The sequence below is a fragment of the Lontra canadensis genome, unplaced genomic scaffold (assembly GCF_010015895.1).
Source record: "Lontra canadensis isolate GAN:19392208 unplaced genomic scaffold, GSC_riverotter_1.0 scaffold7, whole genome shotgun sequence".
Lineage (NCBI taxonomy): Eukaryota > Metazoa > Chordata > Mammalia > Carnivora > Mustelidae > Lontra > Lontra canadensis.
The window spans coordinates 29,667,179-29,686,809 of record NW_022631001.1 but is presented as its reverse complement, the minus strand read 5'-3'; the positions used below and the strand labels follow the sequence as shown (position 1 = coordinate 29,686,809).

Genomic DNA, 19,631 nt, shown 5'->3' with positions numbered 1-19,631 from the left:
CATCCCAGTTATCATACTTTTCAACTACAGAAATTCCATTTGATTAATATGTATAGTTTCTATCTCTTTATCGAGATTCTCTGTTTGTACAGTCACTCTCCTCTTATTTTTCTCTAATTCTTTAAGTGTGGTTCCCTTTTATTCTTTGAACATGTTTATAATGGCTGCTCTGAAGCCTGTTTTCGAGAAACACAGTATCTAGGTCTGCTGAGAGTCAGTTTTGATGACTACTGCTTCCCCCCGCCCCCATAGGTCATACTTTCTTCTTTCTCTACATGTCTCCTACTTAAAAAACAACTTTTAAAAACTAGGCATTTTAAATAACTTTTCTTTCCTGGTTCTCCCCCAAACCCCTGTAAGTGTTATTGCTATTTTGTTTGTTTTGAGTGGCTTTTCCTGGCTTCTCTCTCATAGCTTTCACCTGACTTCTCTGCTCAGATATTTTTAAACTTAACATTTTACTGTTAAGCCTGGAATTTAATGGGTTTCCCTGTGTCTGCATAGCTTAGTGGGCTACCAGTGATTTATCAGATTTTGTGTCTAAATACCTTGAGCTAGTAAGAGTTGTCTCTTCTGCTGTGGATCTGTGTTCAGCTTGGGAAGCACATCCAAAGTTCAGACAGTTTTCAGGTATGGCCCTGCTTTAATTTTCCATTGGTTTTCTTAAGTGTCTTCTGCATGTGTACTCAGCTTCTGGACAGGTTAGGATGTGTGGAGAGTTTGGGTTCTCCTTGTTTTCCCTTGAATGTCTGTACAACCTTCCAGTCAGCTGGACATGTGTGAAGAGCTTATTAAACCCTCTAAACTTCTCTCACCTCTGTCCAGTCTCCCAGTCTGGGGCCAACTCCAACCAGAACATCATCCTCTGGCTAGGATGACTGCAGGGTTTTCCCATTCAACACTGGATATGAGTTTTCCACTCTTCATTCCAAATCAAGTCAGCCCCTTCCAGTAGTGAAGCTATTGATTTTATGCCCAGTCTTCCTTTGGTGAAACCGTCATACTGACCAGCTGGCTTTGGAGGAAGTTAGACAGGAGTCACCCCAGGCAAAAGCAACAGAGTCATGTCTCTTCTAGCTGACATTCAGCAACTGTTCAATAAATTTTGTCTCTCAGTTTGTGGTTGGTGTTCAGAACCATGATATGAGTATTTCTGATAATTATTTCTAATTTTATAGAAGAAGATTTATGACAAACCATTTTGTACTGTCTAAAAATTCCTTTGTGGTAAGATGAACACATTTCCTCAGTATTATGTTTGGCCAAGCATTCTCCATACTCAGACTCCCAAACTGACAATCCTTTAGCTAGCACTTACATGTTTAGTCTTATGACTAATACTCTTCCCACAGAGTTGGAAAGACTAAGTCAGAAAGAGTCCCACCCTCAGCCATGTGGGGACCTGTGAGCATTCTACTACCTGTAGGGATTCCAGATAAAATATAGGTCACCAAGTTATGTTTGAATTTCAGATAAACAATGACTAATTTTTTTAAGTATGAATAGATACCAAATATTGCATGACACATACTTTTACTAAAAAATTATTTGCTATTTATCTGAAAATAAAACAACTGACATTCTGTATCTTTATTTGCTAAATCTGGCAACTATTCCTTATCCATCTGGATTTTGACACTGGTCCTAGGACATTGGTTTTATTTCCTCCCAGTACTCTCTCTCTCTTTCTCTCTCACTTTCTTCCCTTATGGTGAGATTTCTCTTTATGGTATTTTCTATGATATTTGATGCAGAGAAGATCTAGAGTCTGTTGGGATCATCATCCACTCTTTGGGAAAAATCACATTATATTAAAATCCAAAATGAAAGGTTATGGAGGCAGTTAATCTCATTACTTTTCTTCCAGAAAGCTTTTTTGGCTCCTCCATATATAGTGAGAGAGATCAAGCTTTGTCAAATCACAAAATAGTTTATGTTACATTCTTCCATATATAATTAATTTTTATTGTACTGATTTCTAGAAGAAGGAAAATCTGCTGCTTTTAGTGTTAGACAAGCATCTGGCAACATTAAAAAAATAGAAACTTATTGTACATACTACTGTTTTACTCTTTTGAGTATACAGAAGAGTATACTTTTACTCTTTTGAAGTATACAATTCAGTGGTTTTTAGTATATTCATAGAAATGTGCAACTTTCACCATTACATAATTCCAGAACACTTCATCCCCACAAAATAAATGTTATCCTTTAGTAGTCATTGCCATTCTCCCACACTCAACATCCCCAGCCTCTGACAAGCACTAATCTACTTTCTGTCTCTATGGATTTTCTTATTACACACAATTCCTATAAATAAAATTATACAATATATGACCTGTTAAGTCTGGCTTCTTTCAATTAACATAATGTTTTAAAGGTTCATTCACATTGTAGCATGTGTCAGTACTTCATTCCTTTTTTGTTTTGTTTTGTTTTTAACTTCATTCCTTTTTTGTTTTGTTTTGTTTTTAACTTCATTCCTTTTTATTGTTGGATAATATTCCAAAATATGGATATACCTAATTTTATTTATTCATTCATCATCTGATGCATGTTTGCTTCCATTAAAAACAATGTGTATAGTTCCACTTAGTCAGGAACTACCTCTCATATTTATTTTGTTTACAACATTTTTATTTCTAGACAGTTTGAATTTTTGTTCATGTGTTAGCTAAAAAAATGATATTTCCTAATGAAAGAGGGAAATTGGACTGCAACTTGGATCTGTTGGTTTTCAAAACCTGTACTCTTTTGTAATATGACATATCACATTCTTCAAGTTTGTGTCATTTTTGGGACATATTCTTATCTAACCCAAACACCCTCTGGAAGCCTACTCTGAGTTCCTGGGCCCTAAGAGCATATACCATGGGTTGAGAGCTGGAGACATGACAATGTTGAGCACATTTAGAAGAACAGGGAAGATGGGAACTGCTTTTCCTGCCAGATGGGCTATAGACACTACGACAATGGTTGTGTAGAAGAAGAAGATTAGGATGAGATGAGAACTGCAGGTGCTCAGAGCCTTGACTATTGCCTCAGTGGAGTTCAGCCTCAGCACAGAGCAAAAGATCAGAACATAGGAAATAAAGACTAGAACCATGTCACTTCCACCAAGGACCCATGCCAAAGCCAACTGATAAAACCTATTAATGGTAATATCATCACAGGCCAAGCCAGTGACCCCTGGGTTGGAGCACATGCAGTGCTCAATTTCATTCCTGGAGCAATAGTGTCTCTGGGCAGCCAGTATAGGCACTGGGATGGTCAACAGCACATTCCTAAGCACCACGAACACTGTGGCTTTTACCACAAAAGCTTCAGTAACTATGGAGGAGTACTGAAGTGGGTGGCAGATGGCTACATATCTATCTACAGCCATGCAGAGGAAGATGCCTGACTCCATGCTAATAAAACAGTGAACAGCATAAATTTGAGTAAAGCACTCGGGAGGCTAATGGCCTTGACATCAAACCAGAAGATGGCCAGAATCTTGGGCGTGATGGTAGTAGCCAAGCCAATGTCCACTATAGCCAGGATACTAAGGAACTGATACATGGGCTGATGCAGGTTATGCTCATGGTGAACAGTGATCACAATGAGAATGTTGGCACCAAGAGCTAAGAAGTATATCAGAGCGAGTGGCAGGGAGAGCCAGTGCTGCCATTCGTGAATGCCTGGGAGCCCCATCAGAATGAACTTAGACACTTGAAATCTTGAGCTGTTGGGTGCGTTCTGGGAGATATCCATATCTGTGGAATCTGAATTGGTAGTGTCTGCCTGTAGATCCAGGGAAACAAGAAGGAAGCTTGGTTAAGTGTCCAGCTGAGATTCAGATTTAATTTAGAGATATAAGATTCACTCATAGTCCCTTTCATCAAGATATTACGCCATGTCCCCTGTCTGTGGAAAATGTTCATAAGAGAGTAACAGAGATGGCCAACATAAGCCCTAAGAGGAAGATACAGAAGAAACAAAGTCAGAGGGGAATCATTTACAGGCTTCATGTCACTCAGTGGCATTTTTCTACCTGGAGCAAGAGGGTATAGACAAAGTGGGAGACACAATCATGAATATTCTGATTTCTCAGGAGTTAAACTAAGGACAGAATAGATACAGCCCTTCTTGGAGGTCTTCCAAGGAAGAACAAGAAATCAAAACAGGAATTATCATAACGGTTTTGTTTTGAATAGGGTTTAGATGTTTTCGCAAAAACTTTGAAAGAGGACTTTTTCAAATTTGAGGAAATTGAAATTCACAGAAGTTAAGTGATTTATTTGAGGCTATAGTTTTAAATGATAAATGCACTGGAGCTAAAAATCTTAGTTTTCTGTATTTAGCTGCTATGCAAATTTTGTTAAACTATTCCTGATGGCTTAGTAAAAATGGTTCTTTTAAGGTATAACCCCTTTTCCCTTTTTTGATTATAAAAGTTAAATTGAAAACATATTAAAACTTATATTTTTCAATTTATTGAATTTTAAATACAAGATATATAAGATGATTAAATTAGTAACAACTTTCCTAGCACTTCCAGATTTTAGTAGGACTTTTCCCAGAGAATTATTTTAAAAAGTGGATAATACCATGTATTTCCTTAAATGAATTTTAACATGTACTAGATTTGTCATAATTTCTGTATATATTTTGACATTTAAATATTTAGATATTTATACTTAAGTGAAATCATTGTTTACCATAACTTTTCATAATAGTACCTCCCCATTTGTGAGGTTTTTATTTTTATTCAAATCTTGCTTGGCTGTAGAACATTTTCAAGTTATTTTAACAGCAAGGGAAAATAGGCAGTAAATCTTGAGTGAATAAGAAAATCATCTTCAGAATTTTGATTATTATTCTCATTGCTCTTTTTTCCAGTTTTTAATGGTTCATTACAAAAATGTAACTCAGTTATCTTGAATAGATTTTGATCTATAATGGGAAGAATATATTTATATTGTTTTATTTTTCTTCAAATAGCAAAACAATACTTTTAGTTTCTTTTCCCATTGACTACTAACTCCTCCTTTTGTTTGCCGTAAGTTTTTATATTTATTCTGTTTCATTTTTCTATCTGTGCATTGTGCTATTACCATAGTGAGCAAAACTTCTCTAGATTTATAAGAGATTTTGAGGTGGAAATGCTGGGGTTTGGAGCGAATTGTCGAGAAAGGATTTCTGAGATGTCTTTGGTGCAAAAGTGTTGTTTTATTAAAGCACAGGGACAGGACCTGTGGGCAGGAAGGGCTGGATTGGAGTTGTGAGGGGTGGCAGATTATATACTTTCAAGTTGGGAGGGGGATGAGGGATTGTGTAAGTCTCTGAATTTTAGAAGTGAGGTTTCTAGGACCTTGAGGGGCTAGCTATTGTTAGGAAAATGTGATTTATTACTATCTAATAAAACCTTAGTTATGGGACCCTTCAGATGTATATCAGTGGGCCGTATGCTTGGAGGATGATTGCCAACATGTATCTTGAAGGACAGGCGAAGTTTCCAAAGGAATTTTTTTTCTGGTTGTCAAATGATCCTTTATTAAAATATTTTCCTTTGTAGTTCTTCACTAGCCAGGCATTCCACTGTACCACTCTGATGCCATCTAGGATGTCATAACGGTCATGGCCATCGACATGGCAGCCCATAGACTGGGCAGTCCCCAGGATCTCTTTAATGGTTCCAGAGAACTCTCTGGCTAAAAATCAATGCCGTATCTGCCAGGCAATACTGACAATCTCATCAAAAGTGGTATTTCCACTGTGCTTACTGTTTTTCTGCTTCATTCTATCTCTTGATGATTCCTTGAGGGCTTTGATAATTAGGACAGAGGCAGAAGGTACTGCTTCAATCTGGGCTTTTCTATTCCGAATGGTCAGTTTTACTGTCATCCTCAGACCCTTCCAGTCACTAGGGGGGATGTCATCACCAACGCTTTTTGAAGACAGACCCAAGGAGGTCGATCTTCAGGGTCAGAGAAATGTGGCATCAACTTCGCCACCGGTGCACATCAGAAATATGACTTTGATCTCATTGGGGTTGAATGTGGGTGGCATGGTTGAGGCGGCTGGTGTCTGATGAACCAGGATTCAGGATGACTGAAGTCAGTTGTACCTCTGCCTATTCTGAGCCAAAAGACCTAAGTCCAAAGGAATTTTTTTTTTTTAAAGATTTTATTTATTTATTTGACAGACAGAGATCACAAGTAGGCAGAGAGGCAGGCAGAGAGAGAGAGAGAGGAGGAAGCAGGCTCCCCGCAGAGCAGAGAGCCTGATGTGGGGCTCGATCCCAGGACACTGGGATCATGACCTGAGCCGAAGGCAGAGGCTTTAACCCACTGAGCCACCCAGGCGCCCCCAAAGGAATTTTTATATGTAATAGTAGACTTACAGTATCCTGGAGGTTGGGATGATGTTAAGCTAAGATTGCCTTTTGCCCTTGGCAATGTGTTAACATCAAGGCAGTTGAGTTCCTAGACAAAGGTCACTCTGCCTGTCTTGAGGACTTGTCAATGGGCTGTAAGTTGTAGGGAATTCAATTTTTTTCTTTTGCCTTTGTTCCCCACATCAATTTGACATATAATAGATCTTTTTTCTGTAAGGGCCTACTTAGCCAGAGTGAGCCATTTTGTTGTTTATGCAGTAAACTTAGATTGAACCTGCCCCTTCCCCCAAGAGGAAAGCGCTGTTTCTAAACAGAATTGGTGAAATACAGACAAATAGCCCCGATAACGGAGTCCAGATTCAAGGACGTGTCCGGCCAGATGGAAACATCCAACCAAGGGAAAGCGCACGTATTACCTGCCAGGGAGTGTGAGCCCCCGCCTTTTGGGCACCAGACAAAGGTGCCAATTCTAGCCAAGGTCATAGGCTGAATTAGATGACTATCATGGGGTAGAATGTAATTCAATTGGCCACCTGTGTGTGGCCAGGCTCAACCACATGGCCTTTACTCTATAAAAGTTGGTCTGTGAGACTGGGAGGGGTCACCTCTTTGCAAGAGACAGCCCTGGCTGGTCAGTTTGATTCTCGATGCTTGGCGTGAAATAAAACTTTGCTTGACCTTCGCTTTGTATCAGTCTCGTCGTTTTGTCTATGGACCCTTTCATTTTCCACTCAATATTTTACATTTAAAATTTTGAAACTCTTACGTTTAGACTGCTAGCAACACTGTAAATTCTTTTGTTGATTGAAAAAAAAAACCCAATTTAATTTGGATCCTATGAAATATGAAAACTAATTTATGAACATTAACACATTCCATATCTTGGCTATTGTAAATAATGCTGAAATAAACATGGGGTATATATGTATATATTTTTTGAATTAGTGTTTTTATTTTTCTGGATAAATACCCAAAGTGGAATTGATAGATCATATAGTAGTTCTATTTTTAATTAAAGTTTTTTCTTTTATTCAGCAATTTGATTTGTCTTTTTTCTTTTTTAAGCTTTTATTTATTTATTTATTTGTCAGAGAGAGAGAGGGAGAACACAAGTAGGCAGAGTGGCAGGCAGAGGCAGAGAGAGAAGCAGGCTCCCTGGTGAACAAGGAGCCTGATGAGGGACTTGATCCCAGAACCCTGGGATCATGACCTGAGCCAAAGGCAGATGCTTAACTGACTGAGCCACCCAGGCATCCCTGATTTGTCTTTACTTAAATTTCATATACATCTGTCACTAAAAGCTATTATTTATGTCTCAACATTTCAAACTTTATTTACTTAATTATTTGTTAAAGATTTTATTAATTTGTCAGAGAGAGAGAAAGAGCACAAGTAGAGGGAGAAGCAGACTTCCTGCCGAACAAGGAGACTAATGTAGGACTTGATTCCAGGACCCTAAGATCAGGACCTGAGCTGAAGGCAGATGCTTAAGCAACTGAGCCACCCAGGCATCCCAACATTTCAAAATTAAAAAACAAAACAAAAAACCCCAAACTGTCCTCCCTCCATATTTGAAGTTTTATTAGTGGATTTTTTCCCTAGAGTTTCTTGTTGGGTCGGCAGGCTCCAGGAGTGCAGGAGGAACAATAGAAATGACCAGCGGCTCCGGAGGCTCCCGGAGTGCAGGAAGAGCAATGGAAATGACCGCCGTGGGGTCTCGCTGCGGGGTCTCGCCTTCTTCCAGCCTACCCCCCCAACCCTTGACTCTCCCGCCAAAAGGATGTATGCCCATGTCATGTCTCCATAGGTAACCCGATACCTATGCAGGAGACAGATAAAAGACCCCCCGCCAACTCCCTCCCAGCGCGACTTCCCCCACTCTGCTTTCCAGAGTTTCAGTACCTCGCCCGAGGGTGCCCACCTCCTCCCGGTGCAACTTTCCTGGCTCCCCTTCTCCTGAGCCCTGAAACTTCACAGGAGAGTGCCTTTAATAAATCTTGCCTTGCACCAACTTCGCCTGGTGTTGTGTTTATCTTGCCTATAAAACCTTACATTTGGTGCCGAAACCCGGGAAGGAGATTGAGCCCCCACCCCAGTGGGGAGGCTCTCTCCTTTCCCTAGCTGGACCCAGACCCGCCTTTCTGAACGCCACTTCCAAAGTCGTGGTGAGTTTCCCCCGATTCTGTGCTTCCTTCTGGAAAGCCCTGCCGTAATCGCGGCCGCGTTCAGGGCGGACCCTGCCGGTCACCAGGTGACCTCCGTGACTCCAAGAGGCTGGGAGATGTCCTAACCTCTATGGCAGTCGACACAGTTTTTCCGCAACCCAGTGGTGGACAAGGGGACGCCTTCCTCCAGCCCTTGGGTTGCAACGAATCATGGGGACCTCCCAATCCAAATTCGACTCTAAAACACCCCTGGGGTACCTGCTGGCCAATCTTAAAACCCTGGAACTGGACCAGGACCTGCGAAGGCGACGTCTCATACATTATTGTACCGTTGCTTGGCCACAATACCAATTAGACAATCAGTCCCAGTGGCCTCCGGAAGGCACATTTGACTATCAGATTCTCATGGACCTAGGCAATCTCTGCAAATGCCAAGGCAAATGGGTCGAGGTCCCTTATGTCCAGGCTTTCTGGACTCTGCGTTCTCGCCCCTCCCTCTGCTCTCACTGCTCCACTTCACAGGTCCTCTTGGCCCGCTCCCCTCCCCCTACCCTGCTACCCACTGTTCCCAAAGACCCGGACCTCTCCTCCCCGTCTCCCTTCTCTGAGTCTCCCCTCTCTGAACCCCCGGAGAGCTTCACCCATCCACCGACAAGAGGGCCCCCGGTTTCTCCTCCTCCTCCTCCTTACCGTTATCCCTTACCCCAAGGTCCCTCTCTCCCTACACCCCCTAACCCCTCTGCTCCAACCACCCCCATTTCAGTCCCTTCCACCCCGACCCCCATCTCATTCCCTCAACCCCCAAAACCTGAGTTCGCTCCTGATGTGGCCCCCCCCCGAACCTCCCTCACGTCCCCTCCAGCCTCCCCTCCCATCTCCACCCACACTAGGGCTCAAAAACCCTCCCCTGATTTAGTCTGCCCCCTAAGGGAGGTTGCTGGAGTTGAGGGAGTGGTTTGAGTTCATGTGCCCTTCTCTCTATAAGACCTTTCCCAAATTGAGAAACGTTTGGGCTCATTTTCGGCCAAACCTGATAACTACATAAAGGAATTCCAATATCTGGCCCAGGCCTATAACCTCACCTGGCATGACCTTCGTGTGGTCCAAACTACCACCCTCACCACAGAGGAGAGGGAGCACATTCAGGCTGCAGCCGGAGAATACGATGATCAGGTCCATCTTACTGATGCCACCATGCTGGTTGGCGCTCAGGTGGTCCCAGCTGCGGAGCCTGAATGGGACTACCAAGATGGCCAAGATGGCCGCTGGTGCTGTGACCGCATGGTCCAGTGCCTTATCGCCAGCATGTGGGCTGCCTCTAATAAGGCAGTCAACTATGATAAACTTAGGAAGGTCATTCAGGAACTTAATGAGAACCCGGCCATGTTCCTTAACCTACTTACTGAGGCGCTGACTCAATACACTCGCCTAGACCTGGCTTCTCTGGCAGGGGCGACTGTTTTAGCTACTCACTTTATTTCCCAGTCAGCTGCCGACATTCGGAAAAAATTAAAGAAAGCGGAGGAGGGCCCTCAAATTCCCATTTCTGATCTAGTGAAAATGGCATTTAAAGTCTTTAACTCCTGAGAGGAGGCAGCAGAACTTAAGTGCCAAGCCAGACTCCCAACAGAAGGTCCAACTGCAGACCCAAGCCCTGGTAGCAGCCCTGAGGCCGGCAGGTTCTGGGGGTCAACAGAAGGGAGCACCTAACTGCGTCCCTCCAGGGGCCTGTTTCAAGTGTGGAGCCGAGGGACACTGGGCCCGTCAATGCCCCAATCCAAAAGCGCCTACTAGGGCGTGCCCTCAATGCCGCATGATGGGCCACTGGAAATCGGACTGCCCCAGCCTCAGGGGATTCCCGGCGCCTCCACATGGGGGAAACCCTGAGACGGTAAGTCCTGCCTTCCAACTTCTCGGATTGGAGGATGACTGACGGAGCCCAGACTCGGACACCGCTCTCACCCATGCCGAGCCCAGGGTCACGCTCCAGGTAGTGGGAAAGTCCATTTCCTTTCTGTTGGACACAGGGGCTACATATTCTGTCCTGCCTTCCTACTCAGGTCCTACTTTTCCCTCCCCAGTTGCAGTTATGGGAATTGATGGTACTTCCTCCACTCCAAAGGCCACCCCACCCCTTACGTGCAGCTTGGATGGGTTCCCCTTCTCACACTCCTTCCTCATTATCCCTTCCTGCCCCATTCCCCTACTAGGCAGGGACATCCTCCACAAACTTCAGGCCACCATTCGTCTCTCTCTCTCCCCCTCGACTTCAGCTCACCTCATCCTCCCTCTGCTCCCCTCTGACTTGTCCCCTATCCCGGACTGTCTCCCCTCTGTAGACCTGCAGGTATGGGATATTTCCAGACCTATAGTAGCAACCCATCACACCCCAGTCAGGATACGACTCAAGGACAAGTCTACATTTCCATCCCGCCCACAGTTCCCTATCTCGATGACCCACCGGCGAGGACTTAAGCCCATTATTGACCGCCTCCGGCAGCAGGGTCCCCTTATTCCCATGAACTCTCCATGCAACATCCCCATCCTGCCCGTTAAAAGCCCTCAGGAGCCTATCGCCTTGTACAGGACCTGAGACTTATTAACGAGGAAGTAGTCCCACTCCATCCGTTGTGCCCAACCCCTATACTCTCCTTTCCAATGTTCCCCCACACACTACCCATTTCTCTGTCCTGGATCTCAAGGACGCATTCTTTACTATCCCCCTTCATCCGGACTCCTATTTCCTCTTCGCTTTCACCTGGGAGGACCCAGAAACGCATGTTTCTGGACAGCTAACCTGGACGGTCCTGCCCCAGGGCTTCTGAGATAGCCCTCACATCTTTGGTCAGGCCCTGGCCAGAGATCTCCAACAGTGCACCTTTGTGGCCAGCACTCTCCTCCAATATGTAGATGATCTCCTCCTCTGCAGCCCTTCCCTTCCCTCCTCTCAGGAGGATACCACCACTCTGCTCAATTTCCTTGGCTCCAAGGGTTACCGAGTGACACCCTCCAAGGCCCAACTCTGCACTCCCTTGGTCACCTACTTGGGAATATTACTAACTACCACTTCTAAATCCCTTACAGGAGACCGTATCCGCCTTCTACAGGACCTACAACCCCCTCAGAATGCGGATGATATACTGTCATTTCTAGGACTGGTGGGCTTTTTTAGACACTGGATTCCCAATTTTGCCATTCTGGCCCAGCCCTTATACAGGGCCACCAAAGACACACCCCAGGGACCTCTAACTGACTCAGGCTCCATCAGACGTCTGTTCTACAAGCTCAGGAACCACCTCATTTCAGGACCAAGTCTGGCCTTGCCCGACCCTTCAAAGCCTTTTCACCTTTTCACTGACGAACGGTCTGGGCTGGCCACTGGCCTTCTGGCCCAACCAACCGGTCCCACCTACCGGGCGGTGGCCTATCTCTCCAAGCAACTAGATGTCACTGCCCAGGGAGGCAGCCCTGCCTCAGGGCCTTAGCGGCAGCTGCTTCTCTTACAAAGGAGGCCCTCAAACTTACCTTAGGACAGCCCCTCACAGTCTTCTCCCCCCATCGACTGATGGACTTAGTCAGCCACAAATCCTTGGCACAACTCCTTCCCGTCTCCAACTCTACCACCTGCTATTCATAGAAACCCCCAGGTCACACTTTCTGTCTCCCCTCCCTTAAATCCTGCCACTCTCTTGCCAGCACCTTTGTCTGCCCCGACTCCTCTCCACTCCTGCTCTCAACTCTTGGAAGAACTCTCTCCCTCCCATCCAGGACTTTCGGACCGGCCGCTGCCTAACCCCGATCGCACTCTGTTCGTGGATGGGAGCTCCCTCATAGCTCCGGATGGACGGCGACACGCGGCCTATGCAGTGGTCACCCTGGATGCAGTCATAGAAGCGGCCCCCCTTCCCATTGGGACTACTTCTCAAAAGGCTGAACTCGTGGCTCTTACCAGGGCACTTCACTTATCTGAGGGCCAACAGGTCACTATTTATACTGACTCTAAATATGCTTTCCTTATTACCCACACTCACTCTGTCCTCTGGCGAGAAAGGGGATTTCTCACAACCAAGGGAACCCCCATAGTCAACGGGCCTCTTATTGCCAAACTCCTTGAGGCTCTCAAGTACCCTACTGAGGTGGCTATTGTCCACTGCCATGGCCATCAGGCCTCTAAGGACCCCATCTCTTTGGGGGAACAACAAGGCTGACTCTATTGCCCGACAGATGGCCTTAAACTCCTCCCCAGCCCCTCTCCTGTTTCTCAACACTCCTCACAGTCCCTCATACACTGATGAGGAGACTCAGGAACTCAAAACATTAGGTGGCAGGTTGGGTGACAAGGGATGGTATTTTGTCCAGGACAAAATTGCCCTCCCGAACAGCCTAATCCACACCCTCATTACTGACATCCACCAGTCTCTTCACATCAGTCCAAAGGCCCTATACCAATTTCTCCAACCTCTCTTTCACCACCCCCTCCTCCAAAAGACCATTAAGGAGGTACACCAGGCCTGCAGAACCTGTTCTGCGGTCAATGCCCAGAGCGGCCTCCGCAGACCGGGACCCACCCACCAGCTCCGAGGGCATCAGCCAGGCGAGGACTGGCAACTAGACTTCACTCTCATGCCTCGACACAAAACCTTTAGATATCTACTAACTCTTGTGGACACCTTCACAGGCTGGATCGAGGCATTCCCCACCACTAGGGAAACAGCAGACATGGTCACCGCCGTTCTCATTGAGCACATTATCCCGAGGTTTGGACTCCCTCGAACCCTACAATCGGACAACGGACTGGCCTTCATCTCCAGCATCACACAACAGATCTCCGAGAGCCTCAACATCACCTGGAAACTCCATATCCCCTATCACCCCCAATCCTCGGGTAAGGTGGAGAGGGCCAACGGCCTCCTCAAGGAACAACTCACCAAACTCACTCTTGAAACCCGCCTCTCTTGGCCAACCCTTCTCCCACTGTCGCTCACCCACCTTAGGGCTTCCCCTCGCGGCCCGTCAGGACTCAGCCCCTTTGAGCTCCTATACCGCAGGCCCTTCCTGCTTAATCACAACCTGCCTGCCTCTCCTCCACCCCTCCTATCCTATCTCCCCTATCTGACCCTCTTACGAGCCCTCCTAAGGGCTCTTGCAGATTCAACCATCCCCGCCCCTGACAGCCCGGGCGGAGACTTCCCCCAGGCCCTAAATCCTGGGGACCAAGTTCTCCTAGAACTTCACCCAAAGTCCTTACAGCCCAGGTGGAACAGCCCCCATACTGTTATTCTCACAACTCCCACAGTGGCAAAACTCCTAGGACACCACCCGTGGGTACACATTTCCAATCTAAAACCAGCCCCACCACAGGATGGCTGGATTTCCCAAACCCTGGGGCCAATGCGGTTGTGGATTTCCTGCACTTCTTCTCCTCACTCTCCCCTTCCTCCTAACCCTCTCTAGCCACTTGTCCATCACACCTGAGTTCAGGTGGTGCTTTTACCTGAGGGAAAACTGCACCCATGGGGAGACTGCCCGGTCCAGCCTACTAGCTACCACCGATTGACAGCCTGGAGGATGCCAGGCCTCTATCAACTTCACCATCCCTGCCTTCCTTTCCATTCGGCGGGGGCACTCCAACCCCACTATCTGCTTTGTCTATGACCAAACTCATCCTAACTGCTGAACGTACTGGGTCCAGACAAACGGGAGCTGCCCATATACCTACTGCAAAATGCACAAGGCCCGACTAGATATTTATGGAAACCAGCGCTCCCGATATCACTTCACCACTGATGGGAGTAGTGCTTGGTACCTCACCATCCCCGACCCTTGGGATCCACGATGGGCTACTGGAGTTGAGGCCAAACTATACACATGGCCCTCTGATTCATATCCAACGGCCTCCTTGCACATCTACCGGGCCTATGTTAGAAACACTCCCCCAAATCCTCAGGACCTCCAGAGCCAGTCACAGTCCATCCAGGCCCAGGAACAAACAATCCGAAACACCCTACTCCCCTCTCCTACTCAGGATTCTGACCCATTTTTCCTGGCTTAAACTGATTCAACAAGGCCTTATCTGACTAACCTTTCTGGTATGGGCAACCTGTCCCACTGCTTCATCTGTGTAGCTCTAGGAGCCAACCCCCTTATCGCCAACCCCCTTATCGTGGTACCCTTACCACACCCTTTCAAAATTACCTCTTCAGCACCCATCACTCTACAGGACGTTCCCCTATTTGTTGATCCTCAAAACCCAGTACTCCCATTCTGCTACTCATCCCCAAACCCTTCCTTATGCAATTTGACTAATTCATCCTCCCCTACTCATGCTCCTCCGGGAGGTTTCTTTTGGTGCAATGGCACTCTGTCAAAAACCCCTAAGTTCTCTGACACCCTCCTATGCATCCCAACATCCCTAGTCTGCCAACTAACCATCTACACACAAGCTGAAGTGGATATCATCACTGACCCCCTCCAGCGACAGAAAAGGGCTGTGTTTCTTCCCCTGGTTATTGGGGTCTCCTTGGCATCTTCCCTAGTGGCCAGCGGACTGGGCACTGGGGCCCTAGCTCACTCCATAGATGCCACCAGAGATTTATCCGAACAGCTCCGAACAGCCCTGGAGGCCTCAGCCGCGTCTTTGGCATCCCTACAACAGCAGATTACTTCAGTGGCCCAGGTAGCCCTACAGAACCGGCGAGCCCTGGACCTGCTCACTGCAGACAAGGGAGGGACCTGTTTATTCCTCAATGAAGAATGCTGCTATTATATCAAAGAATCTGGTATAGTCGAAACCAATATCGGTGCCCTGGCAAAAATCCTTGACTCCCTTGGTGGCCGGCATCGCCTTGGAATAAACCCCTCTCAATGGTGGCTCTCCCCCTTAATGACCTGGCTCCTTCCAATCCTAAGTCCCCTTATTCTCCTCTGCCTATTAGCACTAATCGCCCCCTGTGTTCTTTGCTTCATTCAGGAACGCATCCGTGAGGTTTCCAGGGTCACTGTCAACCAACTCCTCCTGCATCCCTATACCCGCCTACCCACATCCGAAGGACCCTATGACGATGCCCCTTTGCCAGCAGGAAGTAGCCAGATCTGAGTCGCCACCCCTATTTCACCAAAAAGGTCGGAATGTTGGGTCGAGGGCTCCGGGGAGTGCGGCTGTGCGGCTCCGGAGGCTCCCGGAGTGCAGGAAGAGCAATGGAAATGACCGCTGCGGGGGGTCTGGCTGCGGGGTCTCGCCTTCTTCCAGCCTACCCCGCCCCCAACCCTTGACTCTTCCGCCAAAAGGATGTATGCCCATGTCACGTCTCCATAGGTAACCCCATACCTGTGCAGGAGACAGACTCCCTCCCATCGCCAACTCTCTCCCAGGGCGACTTCCCCCACTCTGCTTTCCAGAGTTGCAGAACCTCGCCTGAGGGTGCCCATCTCCTCCCGGTGCAACTTTCCTGGCTTCCCTTCTCCTGAGCCCTGAAACTTCGCAGTGTTATTAAAGGAGAGTGCCTTTAATAAATCTTGCCTTGCACCCACTTCGCCTGGTGTTGTGTTTATCTTGCCTATAAAACCTTACATTTCTTTTCTTTCTTTTTTTAAAAGATTTTATTTATTGAGATCATGACCTTATCTGAAATCAAAAGTTGGACATGCAACTGATTGAGCCACCCAGGTGCCCCTCTAGAATTTATTTTCTAATTAATTGTTGCTAGTACATTGGAAACTTGCTGATTTCTATTTTGCTTTGGATTAACTTCACTATTTTATTGTTCACTATAAATCCTTTTTCATTTTTTTCTCTGATTTCCTAGTAAGACCTCACTAGTGTTATCAATATGATAATTTGGAACTCTCTTTTCCAAATATAACTCTCATTTATGTTTTTCTGCTTTGTTTTAATCAGAACAACATAAAACAGTGCTACCAGCCAATCTCATTTTCCCCCCATTGGTTGATTTCATAAAATATTCTACATTGAGAATGGTGCTGGCTTTTGTGTTTTACAAATAAAACCAATTAAGAATGTGTTTTATATACTACAATAGTTCCAGATCATTGAAGAATTGAGACTCATGATTCATAATATCCTTTTATTTGGGGGATCTTTGTCTTATAATTTATCATTCAAGGATCACTTAGCTTGGTCGTTTACTCACCAAAGCTTCACTGAGCAGTTCCTGTGTGCCTGACACTGTGGCAACCAAGGGGTTTTCTTTGCACATTCCCCTGGCTGGAGAGCCCCACTGTCTGCAATATAGCCATGTCGGAACTCAGCCACAAATTCCCAGATTAGAGTTCTTAACCTCTGCCCAGGTGAAGAGATTGTTGGAAGGTAAAGAAAGGCAAGTTGAGAAATCCAAGGACAGTGAGCCAGATTCGTAGACAGGGACAGAATCCTGAGAGGAGAACTGTCTCCACTGATTCCCCTCCCAGAGTCCATGACAGTGGCTGATTTACTTACTACTGCAGGAGGGGCCATGAAGATGCCTCCAGGCTGGTTCTTCCTTCTGGGCTATTTCCCCTCTCCTGGCTGCTGCTGCTTATGCTGGGCCTTTTGTTGCTCAGAGCAGATGTGTCCCTTTCCTACCACTCCTGGGGTTTTGGATGTGAATCACAGGTCTGAAATCACCTGGTCTTGGTCGGCCCCCAACCCCAACCCGGGCTCACCCCATGGCACTCCTCATTGCCATCCAGCTGCCCCTGGAGCAGATGTCTCACTCCAACAGGAGGTTCCCCAGTGACTTGGAGGCCTGTCTTGGCTGCTCTGGGAACAAACCTAGTCCCAGGACATGGGCCCAGGAGGTGGACAGCTCTGCCAGGTTGAATTGTCAGAAGAAACTGTGTTTGCCCTTTTGGTCTAAACTTGGTTTCCTCTCCACTCACTCTAGCAAGTAGTCAGTTCTGTTGTGATAGAATGCAGGAGTTCTTCAAAATCACTGTGCTATGCAAAACTACACATGAGAAACCACAGGATTTATGGAAAAATGGAATTAGGAATGTAATACTCAGAAATGTTACCAGTGACACATGAAGATAGAGAACTAGGATAAACCTAGCAGAGTTTGACACATGTTAAATGGTTAAGGAAATACAAATACTGTAATGAAGACAACACTTTACTTTGAGAAGGACATGAAATTTGACTGTGAAAGTGGGCGGAAGGGCTGTAGCTTATGAGCTATGGTGAAGTGGTAAAAAGAGCGTTGTCTGAACTCAGAAAGTTGTGATTGAGGGTAGGAATTTGGTGGGTGTTAGGTGTATGTATGTGTGTGTGTGTTTGTGTTATATCCTAGGATGCTCACTCTCAGCTTGATGCAGTTTTCTGTGTTGGATTGCACAAAGGCAAAGGTGAAATCTAGTTATCCTCTAATTGTTTTGTAATGTATCAAACCAAGTGATATAGCAGAAGGGACTGTATCTTCTGTACCCTGTGTCCACAGTCTTCCACTCTCCTGAATCTTCTACCTCAATGTTTGAGGATTCCAAGGACTGAACACTTCACAGGATATCTCTTCTGCACACACTTCTGCCTGGGTCTTTCCATGGCACTTCTCAGTCGCACCCCGTATCCCCAGCATCTATCTTTCCCTGACTCAGTCTCTTGTAAGAGTCATCTTCATATATTGCTCTCAATTCCTCATCTTTATACTTATAACTAAAAATCTATCCTACTGCTATATTGAAACTGGTTTTGCTAATGACTTCCATATTGCTTAATTGAATGAGCATTGCAGTAGATAGAGTACTAATAGGGAACAGATGGCCCACTCAAATTAGAGTAATTTGAAAAACTTCTTAATTGAAGTATAATTGACATATAATATTATATTAGTTTCAGGTATACAACATAATGATTTAACATTTGTATATATTGGGAAATGATCACCAAAATAAATCCAGTTACCATCCACCACTATGTATAGTAACAATTTTTTTTCTTGTGATGACTTTTTTTTTTTTTTAATTTATTTGACAGACAGAGATCACAAGTAGGCAGAGAGGCAGGCAGAGAGAGAGGAAGGAAGGCAGGATCCCTGCTGAGCAGAGAGCCCGATGCGGGGCTCGATCCCAGGACCCTGGGATCATGACCTGAGCTGAAAGCAGAGGCTTTAACCCACTGAGCCACCCAGGCGCCCCTTGTGATGACTTTTAAGAGTTACTCTCTCTTAGGAACTTTCAAATATGCAGTCTAGTATTATTAACTATAGTCACCATGCTATCCCTCACATCCCCAGGACTTATTTATTTTATAACTATAAGTTTGTAACTTTTGACTCCTTTCCTGTGCATTTTGCCACCTCATTCCTGCATCTGGCAACCACCGTCTCTGCCTATTCTCTGTATCAATGAGCTTTCTTTTTTTTTAATCCTACATATAAGTGAGATTATATAGTATTTGTCTTTCTCTGTCTGACCTAATTTCACTCAGCATAATGCCCTCAAAGTCCATCATGTGGTAAATGGCAAGATTTCTGTTTTTATGACTGAATAGTATTTCTGTGTGTGTGTGTTGCATCTTTTTTATCCATTCATCCATTGATGGACACTTAAGTTGTTTCCATATCTTTGCTATTGCAAATAATGCTGAAATGAATATGGAAATGCATATATGTTTTTGAGTTAGTGTTTTCATTTTCTTTGGATAAATACCAAGAAGTGGAATTAATGAATTATATAGTATTCTATTTTTAATTTTTTGAGGAATCTCTGTACTGTTTTTGATAGTGGCTGTACCAATTTACATTCCCAACAACAGTGTACAAGTGTTCCATTTTCTCCACATTCTTGCCAGCACTAATTATTTCTCAAATTAAAATAATTTGAATAGAATAATTCAAATTAGTTGAATTAGAATATTTAAGAAGGCTTTATTTACAACGGGATTAGTATAAGGACATCAGTAGTAAAATCCTAAGTGATAGTGTAGTTACCTAGGGCTAGTAACAGCACTTGTCACCACTGAGGATGTGAAAGCTTGGGTCCTTGGAATCCTGAAGTAGAGAGTTGGTACAGAGTAATTTACCTTGAAAGGAGCTTTTTTGATGATGATGTTGAATTTATCCTATCTCTTTAGGTGTGAGTTTTACTTTTTG

At 45.3% G+C, this 19,631-nt stretch overlaps 1 protein-coding gene and 1 pseudogene across 1 annotated transcript; both read right to left on the bottom strand.

Annotated features, from left to right (window-relative positions):
- Positions 1–2,789: 2,789 nt before the first annotated feature.
- LOC116865408 (olfactory receptor 688-like) lies at positions 2,790–3,753 on the bottom strand. Its single transcript, XM_032853679.1, is given in 3 exon segments — positions 2,790–2,872; positions 2,875–3,456; positions 3,459–3,753. Coding segments are annotated over 3 exon segments (960 nt in total).
- Positions 3,754–5,536: 1,783 nt separating this feature from the next.
- On the bottom strand, positions 5,537–6,066 carry LOC116864913 (annotated as a pseudogene).
- Between the last annotated feature and the right edge of the window lie 13,565 nt (positions 6,067–19,631).